At 37.5% G+C, this 22,753-nt stretch overlaps 3 protein-coding genes across 5 annotated transcripts; 2 read left to right on the forward strand and 1 right to left on the reverse strand.

Moving 5' to 3' along the window:
- Positions 1-169: 169 nt before the first annotated feature.
- On the forward strand, positions 170-3,676 carry emc3 (ER membrane protein complex subunit 3). Of its 3 annotated transcripts, none has more exons than XM_079627514.1 (9): positions 170-316; positions 577-767; positions 859-916; positions 1,001-1,094; positions 1,198-1,302; positions 1,398-1,479; positions 1,572-1,651; positions 2,084-2,166; positions 2,310-3,676. In XM_079627514.1, exons 2-9 carry the CDS (start codon positions 613-615, stop codon positions 2,436-2,438), a joined length of 786 nt encoding a protein of 261 aa, XP_079483640.1. In that variant the 5' UTR covers positions 170-316; positions 577-612; the 3' UTR covers positions 2,439-3,676. The 3 variants fall into 3 exon arrangements, with proteins under 3 accessions (XP_079483640.1, XP_079483641.1, XP_079483642.1); XM_079627515.1 differs by having other exon boundaries at positions 214-316; positions 609-767; positions 2,310-3,593; XM_079627516.1 differs by having other exon boundaries at positions 315-442; positions 609-767; positions 2,310-3,593.
- A 492-nt stretch (positions 3,677-4,168) lies between these two features.
- On the forward strand, positions 4,169-18,491 carry usp4 (ubiquitin specific peptidase 4 (proto-oncogene)). Its single transcript, XM_079629457.1, has 22 exons — positions 4,169-4,617; positions 6,176-6,303; positions 8,711-8,841; positions 9,169-9,295; positions 9,552-9,697; positions 9,804-9,865; positions 10,064-10,207; positions 10,450-10,567; positions 10,774-10,947; positions 11,045-11,203; positions 11,553-11,777; positions 11,861-11,944; positions 12,311-12,405; positions 12,842-13,024; positions 13,115-13,335; positions 13,468-13,692; positions 13,825-13,895; positions 15,758-15,873; positions 15,971-16,120; positions 17,461-17,564; positions 17,882-17,970; positions 18,140-18,491. The coding sequence occupies exons 1-22, from the start codon at positions 4,469-4,471 to the stop codon at positions 18,260-18,262; spliced, it is 3,024 nt and encodes a 1,007-aa protein (XP_079485583.1). The 5' UTR covers positions 4,169-4,468; the 3' UTR covers positions 18,263-18,491.
- Positions 18,492-20,860: 2,369 nt separating this feature from the next.
- On the reverse strand, positions 20,861-22,744 carry gpx1b (glutathione peroxidase 1b). The gene is made up of 2 exons (XM_079629458.1): positions 22,415-22,744; positions 20,861-21,486 (listed from the first exon to the last, which is right to left on the reverse strand). Exons 1-2 carry the CDS (start codon positions 22,634-22,636, stop codon positions 21,136-21,138), a joined length of 573 nt encoding a protein of 190 aa, XP_079485584.1. The 5' UTR covers positions 22,637-22,744; the 3' UTR covers positions 20,861-21,135.
- Between the last annotated feature and the right edge of the window lie 9 nt (positions 22,745-22,753).

The raw sequence follows: 22,753 nt of genomic DNA on the forward strand, positions 1-22,753 counted from the left end.
AGATATAAAAAAAGACTAATGAATTGAACATTTAATAAAATTTAAAAACATTTAAAATTAACATTATTACATTAATATAATTATATTAAAATTCTAATAAAATAACATCATTTTGTAATTATCCACTAGAATCATATTTATATGCCATATTTCTTAGATTTTGAAATTTAATTATGAAAATGGCTTTTATTCTGAAAAGCTGTTCGTGTGTGCATATCTTTGCAGCAGCACAGCAGAGCCTCGATGGTGTCACATCCTGTCTTGAGTCTTTAGTCGGGCTTCGCTGAGATATACCATCATTTGAATACGACAGCAGGTACAATAAATGCATTATGATAATGTTGTCGCAACAGGTAGCGTCGAAAATATAGCATATGGTCGGTGCTGGTGTGTGCATGCCAATAAATGGTGTATCGATTCGCCACCCTAAGCCTGAAAGAAGGTTGTTAGCAAAAAGCTAGCCCTTGACTCGTTACAATGGGAGGATAATAGCAGCTACTAATATTACTTAAGTTAATATTAGTAATTTTAGACGAAGAGATGATTAGATTTAAACTTATCGTTTGTCTGTTTTAGGGTGGTCATTTCCTATCATTATCCCTTTACAGAAGCATGGCTGAGCCCGAACTCCTCCTGGACTCCAACATTCGCCTTTGGGTTGTGCTGCCTATTGTGTTTATTACTTTTCTGGTTGGAGTGATCCGCCATTATGTCTCAATTCTGTTACAAAGTGACAAGAAGCTCACGTTAGAGCAGGTCTCAGACAGGTAACTTTCATTGGACTGTTTCATTATCCATCCGCATGTGCACCGCGCATTACAGAACACTAAAGATTTGTGCTTCATGTTCTCTACACAGCCAGGTTCTCATCCGGAGCAGAGTTTTACGGGAAAATGGAAAATACATCCCCAAACAAGTGAGCCCTTCTTATGTTTTTGTGTCTTTTGATTGAGGTGTTACCGGAGCACTGTAACTGAAATGTTATCTCTTGCTAAAACAGTCTTTCTTGATGAGAAAATTCTACTTCAATAATCAAGAAGATGGGTTTTTCAAAAAAAACAAAAGAAAGGTAGTCCCACCCTCTCCAATGACTGGTGAGTCGTTCTAAAATGACATTCTTTAATGCATATGTTACATCATTAAAATGACAGTCAGGATTGAGCGACAAGGTTAATGTGATGATATTTACTCAATTAGATCCCAGCATGTTGACGGACATGATGAAAGGCAATGTGACAAATGTCCTGCCTATGATCCTTATTGGTGGTTGGATCAACTGGACCTTCTCTGGGTTTGTCACAAGTAAGAGATACGGTTTATGTTATCAAATATGGCTTCTTGTTGTCCATTCTCAAAGAATTCATCCTAACGCATTTATAATTTTGTTCTCTCCCTAGCAAAGGTACCGTTCCCTCTCACTCTCCGCTTCAAGCCGATGCTGCAGCAGGGAATTGAGTTGCTCTCTCTAGATGCCTCCTGGTTAGGGCTCTCGCAACCTTGAGTGAAAATAAGTGTTCTTATTTTATTCAAAGCTGTATCTTTAAATAACATCTTGCTGTATGCATCCACAGGGTGAGTTCAGCATCTTGGTATTTCCTGAATGTCTTTGGTCTCAGGAGCATGTATTCTCTTATTCTCGGACAGGACAATGGTAAATAACTTTACTGGTGTGCCATTTCAATACACCATCATTTTGACCTAGTCCGACGGTGATGCCATATTGTAAAATTGATCTAAAATCTGTCAGTTGTCTGCAATGAAATAATGTTTTAAATGGGCATTTTGCCAATTTAATCAAATTTGTACTGTAGAAATAGCTTTTTACCTCAAATTCTAATTAATTTTAGAATATGCATATTTTTGAGATTTGTATTATTTACTTAGGGTAGGCCCTATATATAAAAGTCCCTTTCAAGTTGGTGGCCATATTTCCAACGACTTCCATCGGCAATTGTCCATCAATTGGTGATTGTCTCTTTTTTTATTTACAAGGTGGGACTTGGGTCGCCTATTATGAGTGCACCGTCTTTGTATATTTAAAGTTTTTGCTTTATATCAATTAATTTTCATGCATTTGCAACAGGTGCAGATCAGTCTCGCATCATGCAGGAACAGATGAGTGGTGCTGCAATGGCAATGCCTGCTGACACAAACAAGGCATTCAAGGTATCAGCTAAACTCTAACGTTAATACATTTATTCTGTTATTTTTTAAATATATATTATTTTGAAGCTGGAAACTAAATCTCCCTATACAAAAAAAAAAAAGATTTATGTGTATAAATGTTCTGTACTTTCTGTTCTTCCTAGGCTGAATGGGAGGCACTGGAGTTGACCGATCACCAGTGGGCCTTGGAGAATGTTGAGGAGGATCTGATGAGTAAGGACTTGGACATGTCTGGGATGTTCAGCAAAGACTTGCCAACAGGCATCTTCTAAGTGCCTGTCTACTACTGAGAGGTTTTGGAGGACCTCATGAAATTACAAGAGTGAATTGTCGGACTGGTTGTGGGAGCTCATTGCAGACATGTAACATTTTGTGTCATTTGCATGCACCATTCCCTCCATCATTCATTTTTGAGCAGACTTAAGTGTCATAGTGTGACAGCTTTGAGCTTAAAGCTTTTTAAATTATCTCTTGCGACTGCGTTCATACAACGCAACAGAAACATTACAGTGCACCCCATAGAGTAGCATGTGGCCTGGTTTTCTTGAAAACATTCCCTAATGATTATTGCTGTTGTCTTTTATTTTAGTTTGAACAACTTTTCATTAACTTGTTTTAAGAGCCCCTTGTTCTTGTTTTACTAGGACCATTTGGTTGTTTGGACCAAGTAGGCAAACAGGAAGTTTTAGGAATTAATGTGATTTAAAAGTGGAACTGTCCATAACTTAGGTTCAGTTACATGAATTGTATATTGCTAGCATTTTAGATGGTTACTTATGGTGCCAATAATACACCATGCACTGAATATGTAGTAAAAATACTTTTTTTTTTTTTTGCCATCAAACTAATTAAGATTTATTGGCATGTTTAATAGATTTATTTGACTTCTATTAAACATCATCTTTGGTTTTATAAAATAAATGTTCCTAACTACATTTGGATGTGTAGATTTTTAATACAGCCTGTTTTACTAAACCGTGACGCACTGTTCTGTATTCTGTATTTATTTTATGATTTAATTTATTTTTCTGAAGAACAGCGGATCCAACATTACAGTTGAGATTAAGTCTTATTTGACCCCACTTTTAAAAAAAAATGTTTCTGGTCTGATTGTGCTATTTCTTTAAAGCATGATGTTCTAAAGACATGCTACTTGTCTTCACTATTTTTATCGAAATGTTACAATTTGCTCTGCCTCTTAGGGTGGAACTCTTTCTTTTTCCAATTCTTCAGATTCAACTGCTGGTCAACTGCTGCCACTCTTCTTAATATAATTATGATTTAGTTAAAAAAAACAAGACCATAGCCTAAATATAATTTGCATCTACATTATAAAAATTAGTTTACTTCTCGTTTTTTAAACATTTTCTTAAAATGTTATTTATTAAACCAATTCCTTTTCATGTTAATAAAACCGTTATACAATTAAGTCTCGAGCATATTTTCAGTATATGGTTTATGAATTTATGGAAGCTTGTTTTATGCCAAAAAAAAAGGTAATTGCTACTTTTTATCTAACAATTCGGACTATTTTTTTTTTGTGATAGTTTAACAAAAAAAAAGAAGTTTTTTTTTTGTTGAAAACTCGCAATTCTGTATGTTTTACTCCGTTATAAAGATGAAAACTTGCAATTGCAAGAAGACCTTTTTATTGGCTGAAACAAGCTTCCATGCGAATCAAACTATTGAACAAAAAATTTGATATTTTAAAGAATGTTTGTAACCAGACAGTTGATGGCACAGTATTTTATTTTCGTACTATGGAAGTCAATGGGTGCCGTCCGTCAACTGTCTGGTTATAAAACATTCTTTAAAATAATTATTTTGTGTTGAAAAGATGAAAGGAACTCATACAGGTTTGGAACAACTTGAGGGTGAGTAAGTGCGGCTCTGAGTAAGTGATGACAAAAGTTTCAGTTTTGGGTTAACTGTTCAGACTGGTTATGTGAACCGGTTCAACTGATGCATCGAAATTAAGATCCGACCATTCAATTTAAAGCTCAATATAATAGAAAATAATTTCAGGAACAATGTGTGACAAAAAGGTCCTCTCGGTCAAAACTTGTTATATCGGCTGACAGGAATAAATAAGCTGTTAGTGATGCGGACACCAATCTGTTTATCTTCCCAGAGCCCTAACTTTTAATGTAGGACGGTACATTTTGTTTCAATTATCCACCGCACCTCCTTCATGTAACTACTATTCGAGTTCGGCAGCCTAGTACGCGCGCTCCCTCTAGCGCTGCGCGTCCCCTGTATACTTCAGCGCGCTCGCGATTACTGCGGGTTCACTCGCTGCACGATGGCGGAGGGAGGCGGACCCGAGTCGGGTACCGCTTCGGACCCTGACGAGAAGCCGGTGATCACACAGACACCAGTACCGTCCACCGAGAGTCAAAAGCAGAGCATCGGTACCCTGCTGAAAACGCCACTTCGAAAGGGAGACGAGTGGTAAGAGGTTTTTAAATAATGCCGAAATCAAGGCACGCTTGTCGGTATCAGCTCAGGCCTACTGACGGAGACACCGGCTGCCGGAAATCCCTTTACTAGTTGGGCTGTGGACAACCACCTGCTTCGCTAACACACATTAACTAGCTGGCTCCCATTAATACTAAGGCGGTGTACACAGCAAGCGTGCGTTTTAATATAATAAAGATTTAACACTATTTATGTTGGTTAGAAAACGAGGAAGCTGTTTTGTAGCTAGTTAGCACAGATTAACCAGCCGTAGCTTTTATATTTCACATCAACTGTCCAAGTTCTTCAGCTTAAATGTCTCATTTATGTAATAATAATACGTTTTCAGACACGTTAGTAGCCGAAGGGTTGGTATATAAACGCAACCACCCCGTTGTCTGTTATCAGTTCTCTGATAACAGCGTCAGGCATGTAAGGCACTTTATTAGCCGAGGCTAGTTAGCCAGGCTAGTTTGTGTTTCATTGCCGAGTTAAGTGTTATTTTCTGTCAGACGTCAACCTTATTTTAGAGGAACTGTCAAACTAGATTAAAATTACTGTCCTACTTCTCCCTGTGAAGTTGTGGGGAAGACTAAGCTACCTAAACGAGTGTTACAGTAAAGCAGTGCTTTGTCATGGCCTCTGGATAACACCCAGTCACTCACAATGTTGTTGTTGTTTTCCAATAGACAAGTTTATGACACTGATATTAAACACACACACTCAAAATACATCTGGAATTAATGGAGCTTAAATGGCAAACACATATATACAATATTTAGCCTGTAAACCCGTTAGTATATGAACGTATTTGGATAACCTGTCCACTTTTATTTTGAAAACTGTGTGTAAAATGAGACTAGTGACTCACTCGAATGGACATTTAATTTTCAGTAGGATTAAAACAAGTATATATACTGAAACTAATTAATTTAATCAAGCAGGTAACTACTTGTGTTGTTAGTTAAGGTCATTTTACTCTGTTTTTAGATCGAGCTTCATAGTTTAATTAATTAATGAACATTTTTAAATAAAAAGTCTAGTTTGCCCCATTTTTTTTTTTTAATGCTCAGTCTTTTCATTGAATTTAAAAGATGTTAGACGGAAAGTTATGAGACTGACAGTTTCTGTTACAATAAATTAATGGTTTTGAATTTTCCACTACAATGACCATAAGCATCTCCTTTTCTGTTTCACAGAAGAACATCATATGTTAGTAAGCAATGACAATTTTGACTATTGGGTGATCCATCCCTTTTAATTCGGACTTTTGACGTTTCTTATCAAACTATTATGTCTGTCCCTTGGCGGAGTGTAATCAAGAGCTAACAAGCTTATGTAGTGGAACAAGTTCCTACTTTGGATGAGATTAAGAGACCTTATTGACCTTATTGAATATCCTTATTGACTGCTCTATATTGGTAGATGTGTAAGAACACAATAGATATTTGCTTTGCAATCAGTTTAGGCATTACATTTTAGGAGACAAACACATTTATTGTCCTTTTCCCCTGACTTTCACTGATCTCATTCTATTGTTCTATTTGTTTAGGTATTTGATTGACAGTCGATGGTTCAAACAGTGGAAGAAATATGTGGGCTTTGACAGCTGGGATTTGTACAATGTTGGAGAGCACAATCTGTACCCGGGACCCATTGACAACTCTGGACTCTTTTCAGGTAATGAATGTTGAGTGTTGTGCCTATCTTTGCTTTGCCACACTCTCATAGATGGGTGTTGTGAAAAAATGGGTTTATTTTGCCAGCAGTAAAACATTCTTTCTTTGTTTTGTTATTATAATACTGGATACATTTGTATCAGCTTTAAAAAATATGAATACTTGCTCCGTTATGTATGTGAATATCTGATTCAAAGCTGTGTGGGTAATTTAATTTTAAGGTGCTTACAGACAGTGCTGGACTGGGACTAAAAAGTGGCTCTGGAATTTCTGGCACAGAGCGGCCCACGGTACCCGGTCCGCAACACACCAACACAACTGCTCATTTTGTGCAGAGCAATTTTTAACACCACTTACTACAGGGCTCAACAATAAGGACTGCCCGATGGCCCGGGGCATTTTTGCACATTTTTAAGCCTTGCTAATTTAAATTTTAAAGCGCACGTAGACCCGAAAGTACCCATGTCTCTCAGTTTGGTACTCGCGCTGTATGAAAAGTTTTGTGCACAGCAACACATATCCAAAGCGTGCGCCCAGAACGCCGCGTCTCACAGCACGCAGATTCTCTTTCAAGTCTTCCTGAGCTTGCACGGACATATTTGCACAAAATTGTCAAATTTCCCGTCTTGTCAAGTACCATCGTAAACATAGCCAGTTAAACATTAAACGTTAACGTGTGAAATATGTAAGGGATAATGTATAGCGAGGCGGTTGTTATAACGAATTCAACACCAACAGGCCAATCGGGAGCCCGACGCGAAGCGGAGGGGTCTTGAATCAGCCTGAAGGGGTTGTATTCGCTATAACAACTGCCACGCTATACATTATCCCGCTTATTACATGGCTACCTACCAAATAAATCAATAATTTGACACAAAATGTTGATTTAAAAAGGAGTTTATTGATTTAAAAACGACTGTATTGCTTCCGTTAAAGAGCACCGTGTCCATGGCAACGGTGTGTTATACTTAGCAGCGGTCTGTTATCAAGAAATAACAGACCGCATTCTACATTAGAATTTAACCAAGCCATGTAATAAGCAGATGTAAGAGTATATTGGATCCGTGCAGCTCTTAAAGCGACAGCAGCCTAATATTCCTGCCTCTGTCTGTTTTTATATGTTAATCAACAGGACAGAAAAAAATCTCTCGCTGCTCTTGACTGAATAACTGTAAATAGGGTTAATCTATGTTTATACAGTGAAGACTATGCAGTGATATTTTACATTTGATTACTATTTATGTACCCTACCTGGAAATCTAGTTAAGACCTACATGAAAAACCTGAAAAGAACTGTTTATTTCATTTGTATATGTTTGTTCTGTTGTATTTATTTGTGCTATTTCTCTCTAATTTGACTCTTTGTTCAAGACTGTCTGTAATGATATTTAAAATGTATATGAGTTAGGCTAGTAGTTTTTGGTTTCAGAACCTTATTTATTAAGGTTACATGGATCAAAAACAATGAAAACAATAACTAGGCCTATTTATTTTTATTTTTATTTGTTTATTTATTACGGTTTTGTGGTGGGGCCACAAAAAAAAAAAAACTGGCAGGGCAAGTACAAATTTGAAGGATTTTTTCTACTTGTGAGGTTGGGCCAGTGGTTCAAGCAAGTAGAAAAAAATCCTTAGTGTTGAGCCCTGTACTAAATTAAAAATATAACAATAACAAAATATAAATTATATTTTAAATGTTTAACTGAAATAAAATAAATTTTGTGCTTATTAAAATAAATGCAATTAGAATAACAAGACATTATAGGGTTGTTACCAATCAATTTACCGGTAGACAGAATTATTCTTTGCACTGCAGAAGCTGCATCTGAAGTGGCATTTAGAGGTTTTTACACAGACTGTTAACAAATACAGAAATGTAATAATAGAAATTTTGGGGTAAAAAATTTAATCGAAAACTAAAACCGCTGGGAAAACACCCGGTGCTCCAGATCCAGAATCACTATTAACCAGATAATTAATATCTTTTAATTATTATTTTTTCTAAATGATTCGTTCATGAATCGGATTGATCTGAATCTTGAGTTTAGTTCACTGACTCAATGATCCAGACACAACATTTCTTGAGTTAACGGCACACTGGAGGGGAAGATTGTCATTGACTAATTACTTATTTATGTTTATCACCCAAAGCTATCATGTGACTTTGAAAGACATTTTCATGATGCTTTTCATTCTTTTTGAAGCTTGAAATCTTTTTTCAAAGCGACAAGTACATTTTCCAAAATCTATCCTTTGTGTTTTATTGAAGGAAGTAAATTTGTCATATTTTCACCACGATTTTGATATCACGAGCCTAGCATGGCTTATTCTGTTTGATAATACAGTGTAGTGTTAAAGGGTTGTAATGTGTTTTTCTAACGATTTCCCATTTTCTCTCTCTATCATAGATCACGAGTCCCAGACGTTGAAAGAGCATCTCATAGATGAGTTAGACTATGTTTTAGTGCCTACTGAGGCCTGGAATAAGCTGGTCAGCTGGTATGGCTGTCTGGAGGGTCAGAAACCCATCATCAGAAAGGTTCCCCCTATTTCTTTGTTTTGCTCTTTTGCTTTGTCTCTTTCTTTATTTGTGATGCTCATAATGTAGCATTCATTTAAAATTTTGCTTGCTATTTCAAATTTTATGTTATGTTTTTTGATGTCTTTATTTACCCATGTCTGATATACATGAGTTATGTAGTTACACAGGCAGGGTTACATAGTTATATTATTTTCATGTGGTAATTGCATTGAAACAGTTACACAGTTAATGATTTAATTAAGGTATGTTGAGATGCAGATTGAAATGCTTTTCTTTTGCTATGTCTTTGTGTGTGTTAATTGTTTTTGAAAACATGTTTTCCAGGTTGTTGAACATGGAATGTTTGTGAAGCACTGTAAAGTGGAAGTGTATTTGCTTGAGCTGAACTTATGCGAAAATGACAACATGGAAAAAGTTGTCACCCGCCATTTCAGCAAAGCAGACACTATAGGTATGAGATTCATAAGAAAATATCAGTTTTCCTCCTCAGTGGTATTTTCTTCACTGATTTGATCCATTATCACAGTTAATGAAAACTAAAACTGTTCATTCATTTTAATTGTTCACAGCTATCAGTTATCATATCAGTTAGTTTGAACTGATATTATAACTGATAGCTGTAAACAATTTTATAAGAGCAACAAAATTGCTCTTATAAAAATTGGGCAGCTGTCTGTACATTTATTTATTTATTTTCCCCCCTCTAGATACTATTGAGAAGGAAATGAGGACTTTATTCGACATCGCATGTGAAAAGGAAACTCGTCTTTGGAATAAATATATGAGTAACACTTATGAACAACTTAACAAGCTTGACAGCACTGTACAGGACGCAGGGCTTTTTCAGGGGCAGGTAAACCATTGTGCTTTATTCCATTCCAGTTGTGATTGGTTTGAGGCTGATTGACATTTTCAGAGGGTTTATGAATTCACATTATCAATCTCATCTCATTCCTCAGGTGCTTGTTATAGAGAAGAAGAATGAGGATGGCACATGGCCCAGACAGACCTGCCATTCTAAGTATGTACATGCAGTTTAGGTTGTTCTCATACTTAAGCAGCTTAATGTTTAAAAGCTGCTAGTTTCAGAACTGGAGTAGTTTTATCAGTTTATTATTGGGAGTTTTTTTTTTTTAAACCAGTTACTTTGTCTTCCCACTCGTCGTTATTCTAAAATTGCTTTGAATAACCCTAACATAATTCTTTGATTTATGCCTAGGTCCAGTACTTCCACCTCTCGGAATTATACAACCTCTCCAAAACTCTCTTCGAACTCATCTGCTACCATATCCTCCACAATAACAAATGGGGATAGCAATAGCAACTCTGGCTACATGCTGAACAACAGTACTTCTGGTAACAGGTCAGCTTGAACATTATGTAACATGAAAATATCTCAAATTACTCCAGTTAGTTTAGTTCCTTGCTGAGAGAAATTAAACGGGGAACTGAAACAAGGTTTCAGTACAAGTTCAGGTTTCCTGTATTCAGCATTTAGTTGACCGATTGTGGTGGTCTAAATAGGTTTAAATTGTGCTGTTAACTCATAGTAAATGTCTTTGCTAATCCACTATATCTGTTGCAAATCCACCATATCTGTTGCAGATTGGGAAGTTATAACTCCTACAGCTCCTCTTACAGTTACAGAGAATCTGCCGCTCAACCAGGCCTCTGCGGTCTGAGCAACCTGGGCAACACCTGCTTCATGAACTCTGCCCTCCAGGTACTCAAGCGCATATGCATTGCATGTTTTGAAATCTAAAATATGCTGTCTTTGCTCATGGGCACTTGGTTCAGCTGATGGGCGTAGATAGAAAAAGATGCTTTTGGGCCCAGATGGTGGTGTTATGACATCTAGTAGTTTGCTAGGTCATGCTAACCAGCCAAACTCTTATTCCTTGATTAATACAATTTTCCTTTTAATTCCAGTGCCTGAGCAATACTCCCCCTCTGACGGAATATTTCCTGGAGGACCGGTATGAAGCCGAGATCAACCGGGAAAATCCATTAGGGATGCGAGGCGAGATTGCAGAGGCCTACGCAGATCTGGTCAAACAGACGTGGCTTAGTCGGAGCAGTTACGTGGCTCCACGCACTTTTAAAGTGAGTGAATCTGTGTTTGATAAGTTACCCTGGAAGTCAATTTAAATTTCCAACACACTCTTAATTTGAAGGTTAAGTTTCTCCTCTCTCTGTTCAGACCCAGGTGGGTCGGTTTGCCCCGCAGTTCTCAGGGTACCAGCAACAAGACTCTCAGGAGCTGCTGGCCTTTTTGCTGGACGGCCTACATGAGGATCTTAACCGTGTTAAGAAGAAGCCTTACCTGGCCCTGAGAGATGCTGAGGGACGGCCTGATGAGGTAAACCTCGCATCATGATGTGTAAACCACAACAAGACATGCATTTTAGTTAAAAACCAAATTCAGAAGTAGTCAAAAACGACCAGGATAAAGCTATAATGCTGCACAAGTCCTGAGAAGTGAAGCCAAAGCATTTTGATGGCCCCCTGTTGGCTGGCTGCAGTATAGGCCATAAACCCTCTCCATGTAATCGAATGTGACACGAGACAAACTAAAAAAAACAATTAACACAATTTAAATAAGGATTTGGTTTTAGTTAGTTATTTGATGCTGTAAAAACAGGATGTAAAATGTTGGCCCTTAAACTGAAGAATGTTGCTTGACTTGTGGGTATCTCATTTGTCTGTAGATTGTAGCTAAGGAAGCATGGGCAAATCACCGGTTGCGGAATGATTCCATTATCGTGGACATCTTCCATGGCTTGTTCAAATCTACGCTGGTCTGCCCAGAATGCTCCAAAGTTTCCGTTACCTTTGACCCCTTCTGCTACCTCACGCTGCCCTTGCCCATGAAAAAGGATCGCACTATGGAGGTGTTCCTGGTCCGCACTGACCCACAGTTCAGACCCATGCAAGTAAGATCCGTTTTCCTGAAAACACACAGGCACAGGTTTTAATTTTAAGATGTGGGCTAAAAGATCAATTTGTTATCTTCCAGTACCGTGTAGTGGTTCCCAAAGTGGGTGTTGTAGCAGACCTGTGCAGTGCTTTGGCCAAGCTATGTGGACTTCCTTCAGAGAATGTAAGACTTTTTCTGTTCCTAGCATTTCAACCTAACAATCGCCTTTCCGTTATTTATGATTCTTAAAGAGATGGTTCTCTCAAAAATAGAAAAAATGGTCTGCTGTTCCAAACCCATATAGCTTTCTTGAAATAAAGCATGTACATTTTAGGGTCTTTTTTCTTTTGGAGTTTGAGAGGACTAGGTCACTGTATTCTTGCATTTAAGTGGAAAAGAGCATTTCATTTTGAAATATTTGCAGATTTTGTGATCCATAAAAAAAAAGTCATAAGAATTTGAGGCAAAATGAGGTTGAGTACATTGTCTGTTTTCACTTTTGGATGAAACATTTTTCACACAAATTTTTCACTGCTTTGACTCTTCTAGATGGTTGTGGCAGATGTTTACAATCACAGATTCCACAAAATCTACAAACGGGATGACGTTCTCAATCAAATAATGGAGAAGGATGACATTTTTATGTAAGCCATCTCTTAAATGTACTTATCAATACCGTTCAAAAGTTTGGGGTCGGTAAGATTTTCAATGTTTTTGAAATAAGTCTCTCATGCTCACCAAGGCTGCATTTATTTGATCATAAATAAAGTAAAAAACGTAATGTTGAAATTATTAGTTTTACATAATTTATTTTTTTAAATTGAATACATTTTAAAATGTAATTTAATCCTGTGATGGCAAAGTGGAATTTTCAGCAGCCATTAAGTTAAAAAGAACAGCATTTATTGGAGATGGTGTTTTTATTTTATTATAACATCTTACTTACTGATTAAAAAGATATTACTGACCCTAAACTTTTGAATGCTTATGTTTGTTCATTGAGTTGTATTACATACTGTAGGTTTTGCCAGTTGTTGTTTTAGTTAGTGGTCTTTTACTGATTTTGTCTTTGTGGTTTAGTTATGAGGTGTTAGAGGAAGATAGTGAGAGGATGAACCTGCCAGTGTACTTCAGAGAGAGGCATGCTAAGCACAGTGGAGGCTCTTCAGGCACAATGCTCTTTGGCCAGCCTCTTCTCATAACCGTCCCGCGCCACAACCTCACCGTGGATACCCTCTATGAGCGTGTGCTGGAGAGGATCGGGTTGGTATTCTGCTTTATTGGTCTATTCTAAATGTTACACTGATTCTGTCATTTCACACTTGGTTGACGTTTTATTATCTTTTGTTTTAGGCGTTACGTTAAACGTTCACAAGGAACCGTTACAGACAGCAGAGCATCTGCCTCAGCCACATCGTCTAGCAGCAGCCAATCACCAGAATGCCTCGCTTCAGTGTCCACTCACAGCACAGGGCTGAGTAGCTGCAGCAGCCCAGTTTCAGGTGGAGCTTCCTGCAGCGCTGGATCCAACGGCTGCAACCACTCCAGCAATGGCCCCAATGGAGTCTGTGATGGTAGGACACTCCAACTTGTTATAGAGCTCCCAATTGCTGTATTTATAGTCATCATTTTAGATTTTATTTTATTTTTTTATACACTCCAGACATCTGACACAGGTCTGATTTTGTTGTATGCGTGTGTTTTAGGCGATGAGGAAGCCATGGACCACCAGGAGAGTCCTGAACCAGAAAACAGCCACTCAGACACTGTGGATGGAGAGGAGGATTCAGAACCAGAGAATGGGCCCAATAGCAGCGGTGGAAAATCTTTTACTTCTCGGCCAAAACTCTTTTCTTTCAGCATGGTCAATTCCTACGGCACAGCCAACATCAGTTCTCTCCCGTTTGATGGCAATCTCCTGAAGCTCACAAGTAACTATCACATTTTTTACATTTCGTACAAAAAATTAATCAAAAGAATCAGGTTATTATTAAATGTGAAACTCTTTAGCATCACTTGCATTATATCCTTAAGTCAAAACTGATAGATATGCCTTTCTACAGCTCACTCAACAGTAGCCATTGATTGGGACTCAGACACGAAGAAACTATGCTACGATGACCAGGAAGCTGAGGTAATGATCTCCATTCCGCTAACTGTTCAAAACTACACAACTTTTTAAATGTTCGAGGTCAGTAAGATTTATTTTATGCTCACCAAGGCTGCATTTATTTGACCAATAATATAAATGTTAATGTTGTGATATATTACAATTTAAATAACCAAATTTTTTATTAAAATCTATAAATTAGATTTTGTTTTTGGGGACTGCTAGAACAGGATTTCATGGTTGAATGTTCAAAAAACGCGTTATTCTTCCCAGTCTGTCAGTAACGCTCTGGGGTGTGTTTCCCAAAAGCATTGTTAGCCAACTATGGTCGCAAGTTCCGTCATTTTCAGCATAGTTCAAGCAGTCATTCGCAAACAGCATCGCAAAGTTGAGTGGTTTGATCGAGAGCTCTCGACTTGTGGTTAGAAGCATAGTTTCTCGTTTGCATGATATGTGGACTCAATAAATCCTTATCTTGAGCCAAATAAGCAAGCTGACATTCAGTATGTTGTGTATCTTTTATTTTAAATACATACAAATGTAATTACATATTTTAATTTTGACACGAGATTTAAAGTGTCGTTTTTGATGAGTGGGCATGTGTGAACGTGCTCTAGTACGTAAGAACGAGCCTATGATTAAATCTGGAAATAAAGCTAAATAACTGAGAAAAATAGTCCTCGGATGCCATGTCTGTAATTTATAGCAAAACAACTACCATTAATTCGATCTCAAACAGATTCATTAAAATTAGTTATTACTCCACCACATGCATGACATCATTAACCAACGTGGTTGAACGAACCAGTTTTCTACTATACAGTTTTGAGAAACAGTCGTGACCATAACCATGAGTTTCAACCAAGCGGCAACCTTCCTGTCTCTCTCTTGAAACCAACATGGAAGTGACTTAAACTGCAATTCATTGGCTGGCCGCTAGAGACCAGAAGAGAGTCAATCCCATAGACCCCCCATGTTTAAATGCCCAACTTATCAAAACATTTTTACAGCCTTGTGCAAAAAGTAGCACAAGTTAAAGTTAAATTTTGGTCTATATAGCTAATTTTGCCCTTCATGACAACTGTGAGGGGGGTGAATTGTTTTATAAATCATCCGTTTAAAATATATTAAGCATGAACGTTCTGCATAATTAAGGGCATGGCCACTTGAGTGACAGGTGGATTGCCGCTGCTGTCACTACTAGCCGTTTGTCTGCTGTCTGTTAGCCGTCATTTTTGCCCGTTTTCATTTATCCATGAGTGACGTGCTTCCAAGATGGCGACTGCCGGCTCCATCCACTTTGAGCAAAAATGCTCTTCAGAAACCTACGGGTGATTTCATGGACACTTCCATATTTTTTTACAGTCTGGTTTCAACACACTAATAATGCAACTCAATCAGTCCTCGCCCTTTTTTTGCAAATGCCTTGGGCGGGAATCATTTGAATGAGGAATATTGTGACGTGTACATTCCTGGAAGAAATCTCAAGACTCCAATCGAGGCATTTCAGGGAGTTCAGAAACAGTGCTTACTGATATAGAGTTTAAAGAGATATAGACTCCCTTTAGAGTGGACTTTGTGCTTTGCAACTTTGCAGACCCTTTTTCATGCTCAAACTGTAACTTGACACAAAAAAAAGTCCAAAAAAGGTGAAAAAGCATATATATTTTCAAAATTGACTAGTTGATGGGTTTTTTAAATGATTAGTGAATTTAATCAATGTTGAACAAGTCCTGTGTAATTGGCTTCCAGTGAGATGTGACACAGTGGTCATCTGGTCAAAGATTTCTTGTCATAATCCTCACAAAAATGGACTAGTCGACCATCTTTCCTTTTAGCTACCTGTGCTAAGTGTCCTCGGACATTAATGTGAAGTCTCTCCCCAGGCCTATGATAAACATGAGAGTATGCTACATGCTCAGAAGAAGAAGACCACAGTAGCTTTACGAGAATGCATCGAGCTCTTTACTACAATGGAGACCCTAGGAGAACATGACCCCTGGTGAGGAGCCCCTGCTTTCCAAGGTCAAATGTGTTACCAAAGTATAACCACATTTCGTGCAGTTGTAATGATGTGTATGTTTGCTGTGCACCTGTAGGTACTGCCCCACGTGTAAGAAACACCAGCAGGCCACAAAGAAGTTTGACCTGTGGTCTCTCCCACGCATTCTGGTTGTCCATCTGAAGCGTTTCTCTTACAACCGCTGCTGGAGAGACAAGCTCGACACGGTCGTGGACTTTCCAATTAGGTAAATCAGTTGTGAGACAACAGCTGCAGATGACAAAATTGAATGACAATCATGATGGATGGATGAATCAATGAAGTGATGGATGGAGAGAGAGATATTTTAATTGAAATAAATGTAATATGTATTATATTATAATTGTTGTTATTGCTATTTATTTAACTACTCTTAATGATCATTCTAAATTATATAATAGCTTACAGGTTCTGTATGTAACTTTACTCTACTAAAGCATAAAAATACCATAATGTTTGCAGATATTTAGGAAACATGCTAAGTTCACATACTCGTTTCTCTGAAAAACATATTTTACTTTATTTTACACGTTTCGTGTTGTCAGTGTGATCTCGCCTGTTCACCCAATAGTATTTCGACACCTCGGGATGCCAGTTGGCAGGAAACAGTGTATATCGCAGCGTCAGTAACGAGCAAACAAACTGATCAGACATTGCAGATTCCACACAACCTAAAAGGCCTCGGTATCCATCTAAAAATCTCTATGAACGAGAGCATATTAAAACGTGGATAAATCAACTCATTAACTTAGTCTGTAAGTCTCCTCTGTTTTCGCCGTCAATTGCGCTCACTCCTGTTGCGTGTCCTCAAACTGGCAACCCGTGTGAGGGTTTAGTCTGAGGAGGAGGGGACGGGGAAACAACGGCCTCTGATATTTTGAATTTGGACTGTCATTCTTACTGACAGCGCCTTTAAATCGTGTAATCATTCTCCAAAGAGCATGGGATTTGTCCCTTAAATTAGGACTCTGGTGTGTCCTCTTCGTGTAAAGCGCTTCTGTTAATTTCCCACCAGATGGCGCCAAATTCTCTCCTCATTCACACAGAAATAGGTTTTCATTGTCTTAGGCCAGTTTCGGGATGGCATCTGACTTCAGATACATACGAACAATGCCACACTTTTGGGCAGCTTGTTTTTCAGCCATGATATTTGCCTTGAGCATTTGGCATTCATCCCATTTGGGTGCTGTAGGTCATCACACTGAACAGGAAGCAGGAAAGAGTGCACAGAATTCAGATGCATTGCATCAGGTGTCAGTTTCTGGGAAGCTGAGTCATGCTTACCTGGACAGACAAACACATCCATTGTTCATTGTGGTAAACGGAGTAGACTAACCCAGTACTGGTAGTCTAGTACATGGATGTATTGATAAAAAAATTATAATTTGTGGTTGAAATGTAAAATAGACACAGTGCGATTTTCATATTTGGTCGTTTGTGTTTTGAGGATAGCTTTTTTTTTTTTTTTTTTTTTTTTTTTTATTAACTTAAACTTCTGGAATTGTGATATTTTCATGTTTTTAAATCAATTTTAACTTTCTTACACAGGGACTTGAACATGTCAGAATTTGTTTCCGACCCCAAAGCTGACCCATATGTCTATGACCTCATTGCTGTTTCCAACCATTATGGAGGAATGGGTGGAGGCCACTGTAAGTCACTCTTACTGCTTGTCTCCCATTATTTCATAACTCTGTAATTCCCTTTTAGTGAAAGCACATCATATCTATTGTCCTTTTATAATTTTAATAACTGGCCCACTCATAGGCTGTCAGCAGCCTTTTATTTGCCCTTTATCACTCATTCTTTTCAACTCGGATATCTCATGTTTGATAGATTTCTACAGAAACTTTAACACCGAGTTAATCATTTACATATTTGTCATTGTATTGCTGCCTGGAAACGATCATTTAGTTTGTTTTGGATTACACAAGTTGAGGTTGAGCAATACGTTTCATTCATCTTGCAGACACGGCATACGGCAAGAACAAGATGGATGGAAAATGGTATTACTTTGACGACAGCAGTGTGTCTGCTGCTACTGAGGATCAGATTGTGGTGAGACTCTTTAAACTTGTACTCTTTCCCTTTTATTAAAATATATACTTTGCCATCCTCTCCAGACTCATATAGCATTCCTGTGGGTAATGAATCTCAAAGAGACATTGGAGTTGTTGATTTGCGGTTTGTGCACCGACTCGAAATTGTCTCTTTTTGTTCTCCACAGACTAAAGCAGCCTACGTGCTTTTTTACCAACGTAGAGACGCAGACACACCATCCAAATCCACCCCCTCCGCATCACTAGGCGGAGCTTCAGAGACCCCGGACGACCACATGGACACCAACTGATTTTCTTTTAGTCTTTCAAGGACTGGCACTGAAACAAAAACTACATAAAGATGAAATCAGCAATGCATCGACGCACATCCCTGGCTACTTCAGTGACTATTAAAGGCTCACAAACAGGCCCTCTGTTTTTAGCTTTATTTTATTTTATTTTCTTTCACACATGCGTCTTTATCAAGAGCCAAAAAAGAATATTAATAATAAATAAAGAGAATTTTAGTTTGAAGCGTGACATGAAAGACTTTATTCTTGGACCTCGATGCCTGCTGATTATAGAAGCTTGTTTCTTTTAGTCTGAAATGAGAATGAGGGTGAAACGGCAATATAACCTCTCTTTGGACGACATGAATGTTAGGTGAAATAGATCAGGAGAGGGGAAATGCCTAAAAATAGACTATGTATGCAACATTACGCTTCTCTGAAATGTTAAATTATGCCTCTGCCCACTCACGTTGGACTCTAGCTATCAGCATCTTGTAACATGTGCCTCCTGTGAAGAATAGACTCTGTGTTCAATAACTTAAGCGTGTGGTGACAAGCAGAGATTCTCTCAGAGAAGCTTGCGCTCTTATATTAAATATTGTCTCCAGGTTTCCTTTATCCTATCACAAGCCACAAGTTTTGTTAAATATGCCATGCCGGAGTGTGTTGTCTTGAAATATTTCAATTTCAGAGCTGCTTAACTATATCACAATGTTAGGTTTATTATCATGATGTTTATTTAGGGCGAGGCTGATCTCTTAAGATATTCACACACAGCCTTCACACCCCAAAAACTGTGCAATGGGAAGCTTAAGAATCAGTGGAACAAGTGAACGTAAGTCACGGTCGTGCCCCGAAACCGTTCCAAAGCACCTCATTTCTGATCTGATGGTTTGTGCTTTAATAATACTCATTTTTTCTCTCTTTATGGTGGATGTTTCTCTAAATGGCTTCAGTCCAGAGAGATATGGAGTCTGCTTGTAACACTTGAACAGGTATATGTACACAACATAGAGGAACACAAAGAAGGGCCATTGTTTTAATTAAGAACAGCCTTAAAGATGCAGCTGTCATTATTACATGAAGGTGTACATTGGGACATCTGCCCTGTGTTTAGATGTGGCATCATGTGTGTCGGATCGCGACTCAAGACAAGTGCTTCATGCTGCTAAGATCATGATACACAAAGCATATTCTTTTTTTCTGTGTGACAAAACAGCATGCAAATTTGTAAATCTGCAAAATGATAACTAGATGGTTGTTCCTGGTGTTTACCTTTCTATCGTATTGGCAGTCACTGACTGGTAAATCCACTGTTGTTATGGGAAAACAACTATAAAATTTAGGACTTGAACTGATCATTGACTCAAGCTATCCCCCTGCAGATCCTACATCAGTGAAACACCCATTTAAACATTTTTGTTTGTTTTGTAATTTCATAGACCTTTCTTGCATAGATGTACATTATCATAATCTGGGGCACAGTACATAGCTGCTTTGTGTTCTATTTATCATGCCAAGATGTGCAACACCAGATTTTGATTAAGCCTATTTCAATTGAACATATAATAAAAATGTGGAAGCCTGATTATAGATAATGGCTTTGTTTTTTGTTTTCTTTTACAAGTTTAGTTTAAGCCAATCAATTTATTTCAGATTAATTATGAATCCTAGTCTACAGGATAATTTTCCAGTCACCTACCTATTATTTATTATTTCGGTTTTACATTATTTTGAATAATACTTGCATTCCTATAACTCAAACAGTAGTGTTGCACTAGCAATGCCAATGTTTGATTTCCATGGAATGCAAAAAAAAATTGAAAACCTTGAAATTTGTAAACCTTGAATGCAATGCAAGTTGCTTTGGATAAAACATCTGAATAATGCATAAATAATTGGCAGGAAAGACTTGCACATCTAGAGCCAACAGTTTTGAGAGTACATTGGGAAAATGGTATTGATTTTGGCTGATGTAAATAGTAATGGGTGTATATGAATATTTGCAATGGTTGTTTAATAATGTGTGCATTTAGGTATTTTCGTTATGTTTATTGACTAATGTCAGGACATTATAAACTAAGTTTGGAATAATTAAGATTTTTTTTTTGTCTCATGTTTAAGTCATTTAATTCTCATGCATTTATTTGATAAAAATACATTAAAAACGGTAATATTGTGAAATATTACTATTTAAAAAACAGTTTTCTATGTATTTTAAAATGTAATATTCCAATGATGGCAAAGCTGAGTTTTCCGCATCATTACTCCAATGTCACATGATCCTTCAGAAATCATTATAATCTGATTTGGTAATCAATTCTTACATCTTAGTTTTTCTAAATGAATAAAAAAAGAGAATTTTGGAATTTGAAGGTTAAATGCAATTGTGTGTAAACATGTTTTGTCCAGTAACTGCAGTGGGAAATTCTACTCCCAGCTCTCACACCCACTCTAGAGATAAGTTTCCACTGGAACTCATTAATACAGAATGAACCTCTTCAATGCACCCGATGATCAGTACCGTATTACACAACGGACAAAACCCGAAAAGTCTGTCTTCCAGTTCTCCCAAGCTAACTGAAGATGAATCGAAAGAAGGAAATCTTGAGACACGAGTAGAAAACGCGCACGTTTATTGGTCCAAAATGCATATTGTGCCATACAAGAGCAATATGAAACTGTTCAGTAAGGACTTTTGCAGGGCATCAGCTGCTCCCCACAGACTAGCATGTTTACAGGAGCATCTTCATAAAGTAAAAGTCCAAACTCAGCAACATCATGCACATGAGAGCACAACCTACCTTGAGACCTATTGGAGACCCATATAGGTTCAGGTATACAAGCAGGATTATTATTGATTTATTTTGACCCCTAAACCATTAAAATGCATTTTAATTGGCTATGCTGAGAAGTTTCTTGATGTCTCCCTCGATGTTGCTGGTCAGGTATCTCCTGCTGTAGCGTTTGAATGGCACTCCATCAGATCCGATAAGAAACTTCTCGAAATTCCAAGTGATGTCGTTTCTGCATATGGGACTCCACACGATAAATTTGGGGTCGTTCATGAAGGTCATCGGGTCATCGCGTGGGAATGGAAGTTTCTCCTTGAGGAAGACGAAGAGAGGGTGAGCGCCTTTCCCGTTCACGTCGACCTTCTCCAAGAGCTGAAATTTAGGTTCATAGCCATTGCCTGGACGGATATGCTTCAAGGACAAAAGGATCTCTTCATTTTGACAGTTTTCCTAAAATAAAATAAAATGAATAGGCAACAGAATCACAAGCTATTTTGGAAATACTTTACAACCGCATAGTGAGAATATAATCAAGGGTAAACGGTTAAGTATAGTCATGTTTCATTATTGCATTCATGTATTAGGATAGGAGTAAAAATTATACAAATAAACAGAAAATCTCTAAAGTAAAATTACTTAAACTCAATATTTTTTTTTGTACAACTGTTCATTGTGGGTTTATATTACCGCAGGAGCATTAAATAACATTAACAGATACAACTATTCATTTTAATAATATATTAGTAAATGCAAAATTAGCCAATTTGATTTGGTTAGTCTCTAACTGTTTTAAGAATATATTAACAATAAATATAAATCTATTATTTAATTTGCTAAATATTTTTGTTTGTTTGAGATATACAAATAAATTATCATTATTATTTTTGTTGTTATTATTATTATTATTATATCTTAAACTAACTTATTGTTTCTCTTTGTACGACAGCTGTCGGTATGTTTAATGTTCTTTAATTTTTCATTTAAAAATATGGCTAGGATCTGCATCCAAGACCAAGACTATTGTTTTATAATATTTCACAGATCAGTAGTTAACATCCAAATAAATAAATAAAACATGTGAAAATATGTAAATCCAAATGTATTAATATTTCAAACTATTTTAATATAAAGTAACTAATGGTATTTTAAGCATTATATAATTTACAAATAAATAAGTGTGACTACCATTGACGTTTTATGTATTTTATTTTATTTTTTAAACGTAGGTTGCCCTTAGTTTATACAGATCAAAATCAGCATACATAAAAGAGGTGTAAGACAGACACTAGGGCATGACAGGTCAAGTGCGCCACAGGTCTGCTCACTGCAGTGAAGGGCTATTGAATGAATCAGACATGGTGTTGTCATCTATTCTTACCTGATACCCGAACTGATTGCAGGGGACTCCCAGAATCACAAGCCCTTTATCCGAGAAGCGCTCGTGGAGCTCGTTCATCTGGGTGTAATCCCTGGTGGTCGTTCCTCAAAGAGAAGCGACATTCTCGATCAGGACCACCTTACCCTGTAAAGAAGAAAACTTGAACTCCTCTCCTGTGAGGGTTTTTGCTGTGATGTCGTAAAGCGATTTTATTCCAGCCATGTTTATTCCTACCCCGATGCCTTGCAACTAACTGGTACAAATACACACAGGTAGCAGCTATAGATCTAGGAAAATGACACAATATAAAACTGTAAACTGAGAGGGCGGTCTGATGCA

Source organism: Phoxinus phoxinus (genome assembly GCF_949152265.1).
Source record: "Phoxinus phoxinus genome assembly, chromosome: 11".
NCBI classification, from domain to species: domain Eukaryota; kingdom Metazoa; phylum Chordata; class Actinopteri; order Cypriniformes; family Leuciscidae; genus Phoxinus; species Phoxinus phoxinus.

Bases quoted from the DNA above. Each gene is read 5' to 3' on its own strand.
- emc3 (XM_079627516.1), top strand. From the start codon at position 375: ATGGTCGGTGCTGGTGTGTGCATGCCAATAAATGGTGTATCGATTCGC. The intron at 768-858 runs GTAACTTTCATT...TTCTCTACACAG, and splicing joins TTAGAGCAGGTCTCAGACAG to CCAGGTTCTCATCCGGAGCA. The intron at 1,095-1,197 runs GTGAGTCGTTCT...TTACTCAATTAG, and splicing joins CCCACCCTCTCCAATGACTG to ATCCCAGCATGTTGACGGAC.
- usp4 (XM_079629457.1), top strand. From the start codon at position 4,469: ATGGCGGAGGGAGGCGGACCCGAGTCGGGTACCGCTTCGGACCCTGAC. The intron at 9,296-9,551 runs GTATGAGATTCA...TCCCCCCTCTAG, and splicing joins CAGCAAAGCAGACACTATAG to ATACTATTGAGAAGGAAATG. The intron at 17,565-17,881 runs GTAAGTCACTCT...TTCATCTTGCAG, and splicing joins AGGAATGGGTGGAGGCCACT to ACACGGCATACGGCAAGAAC.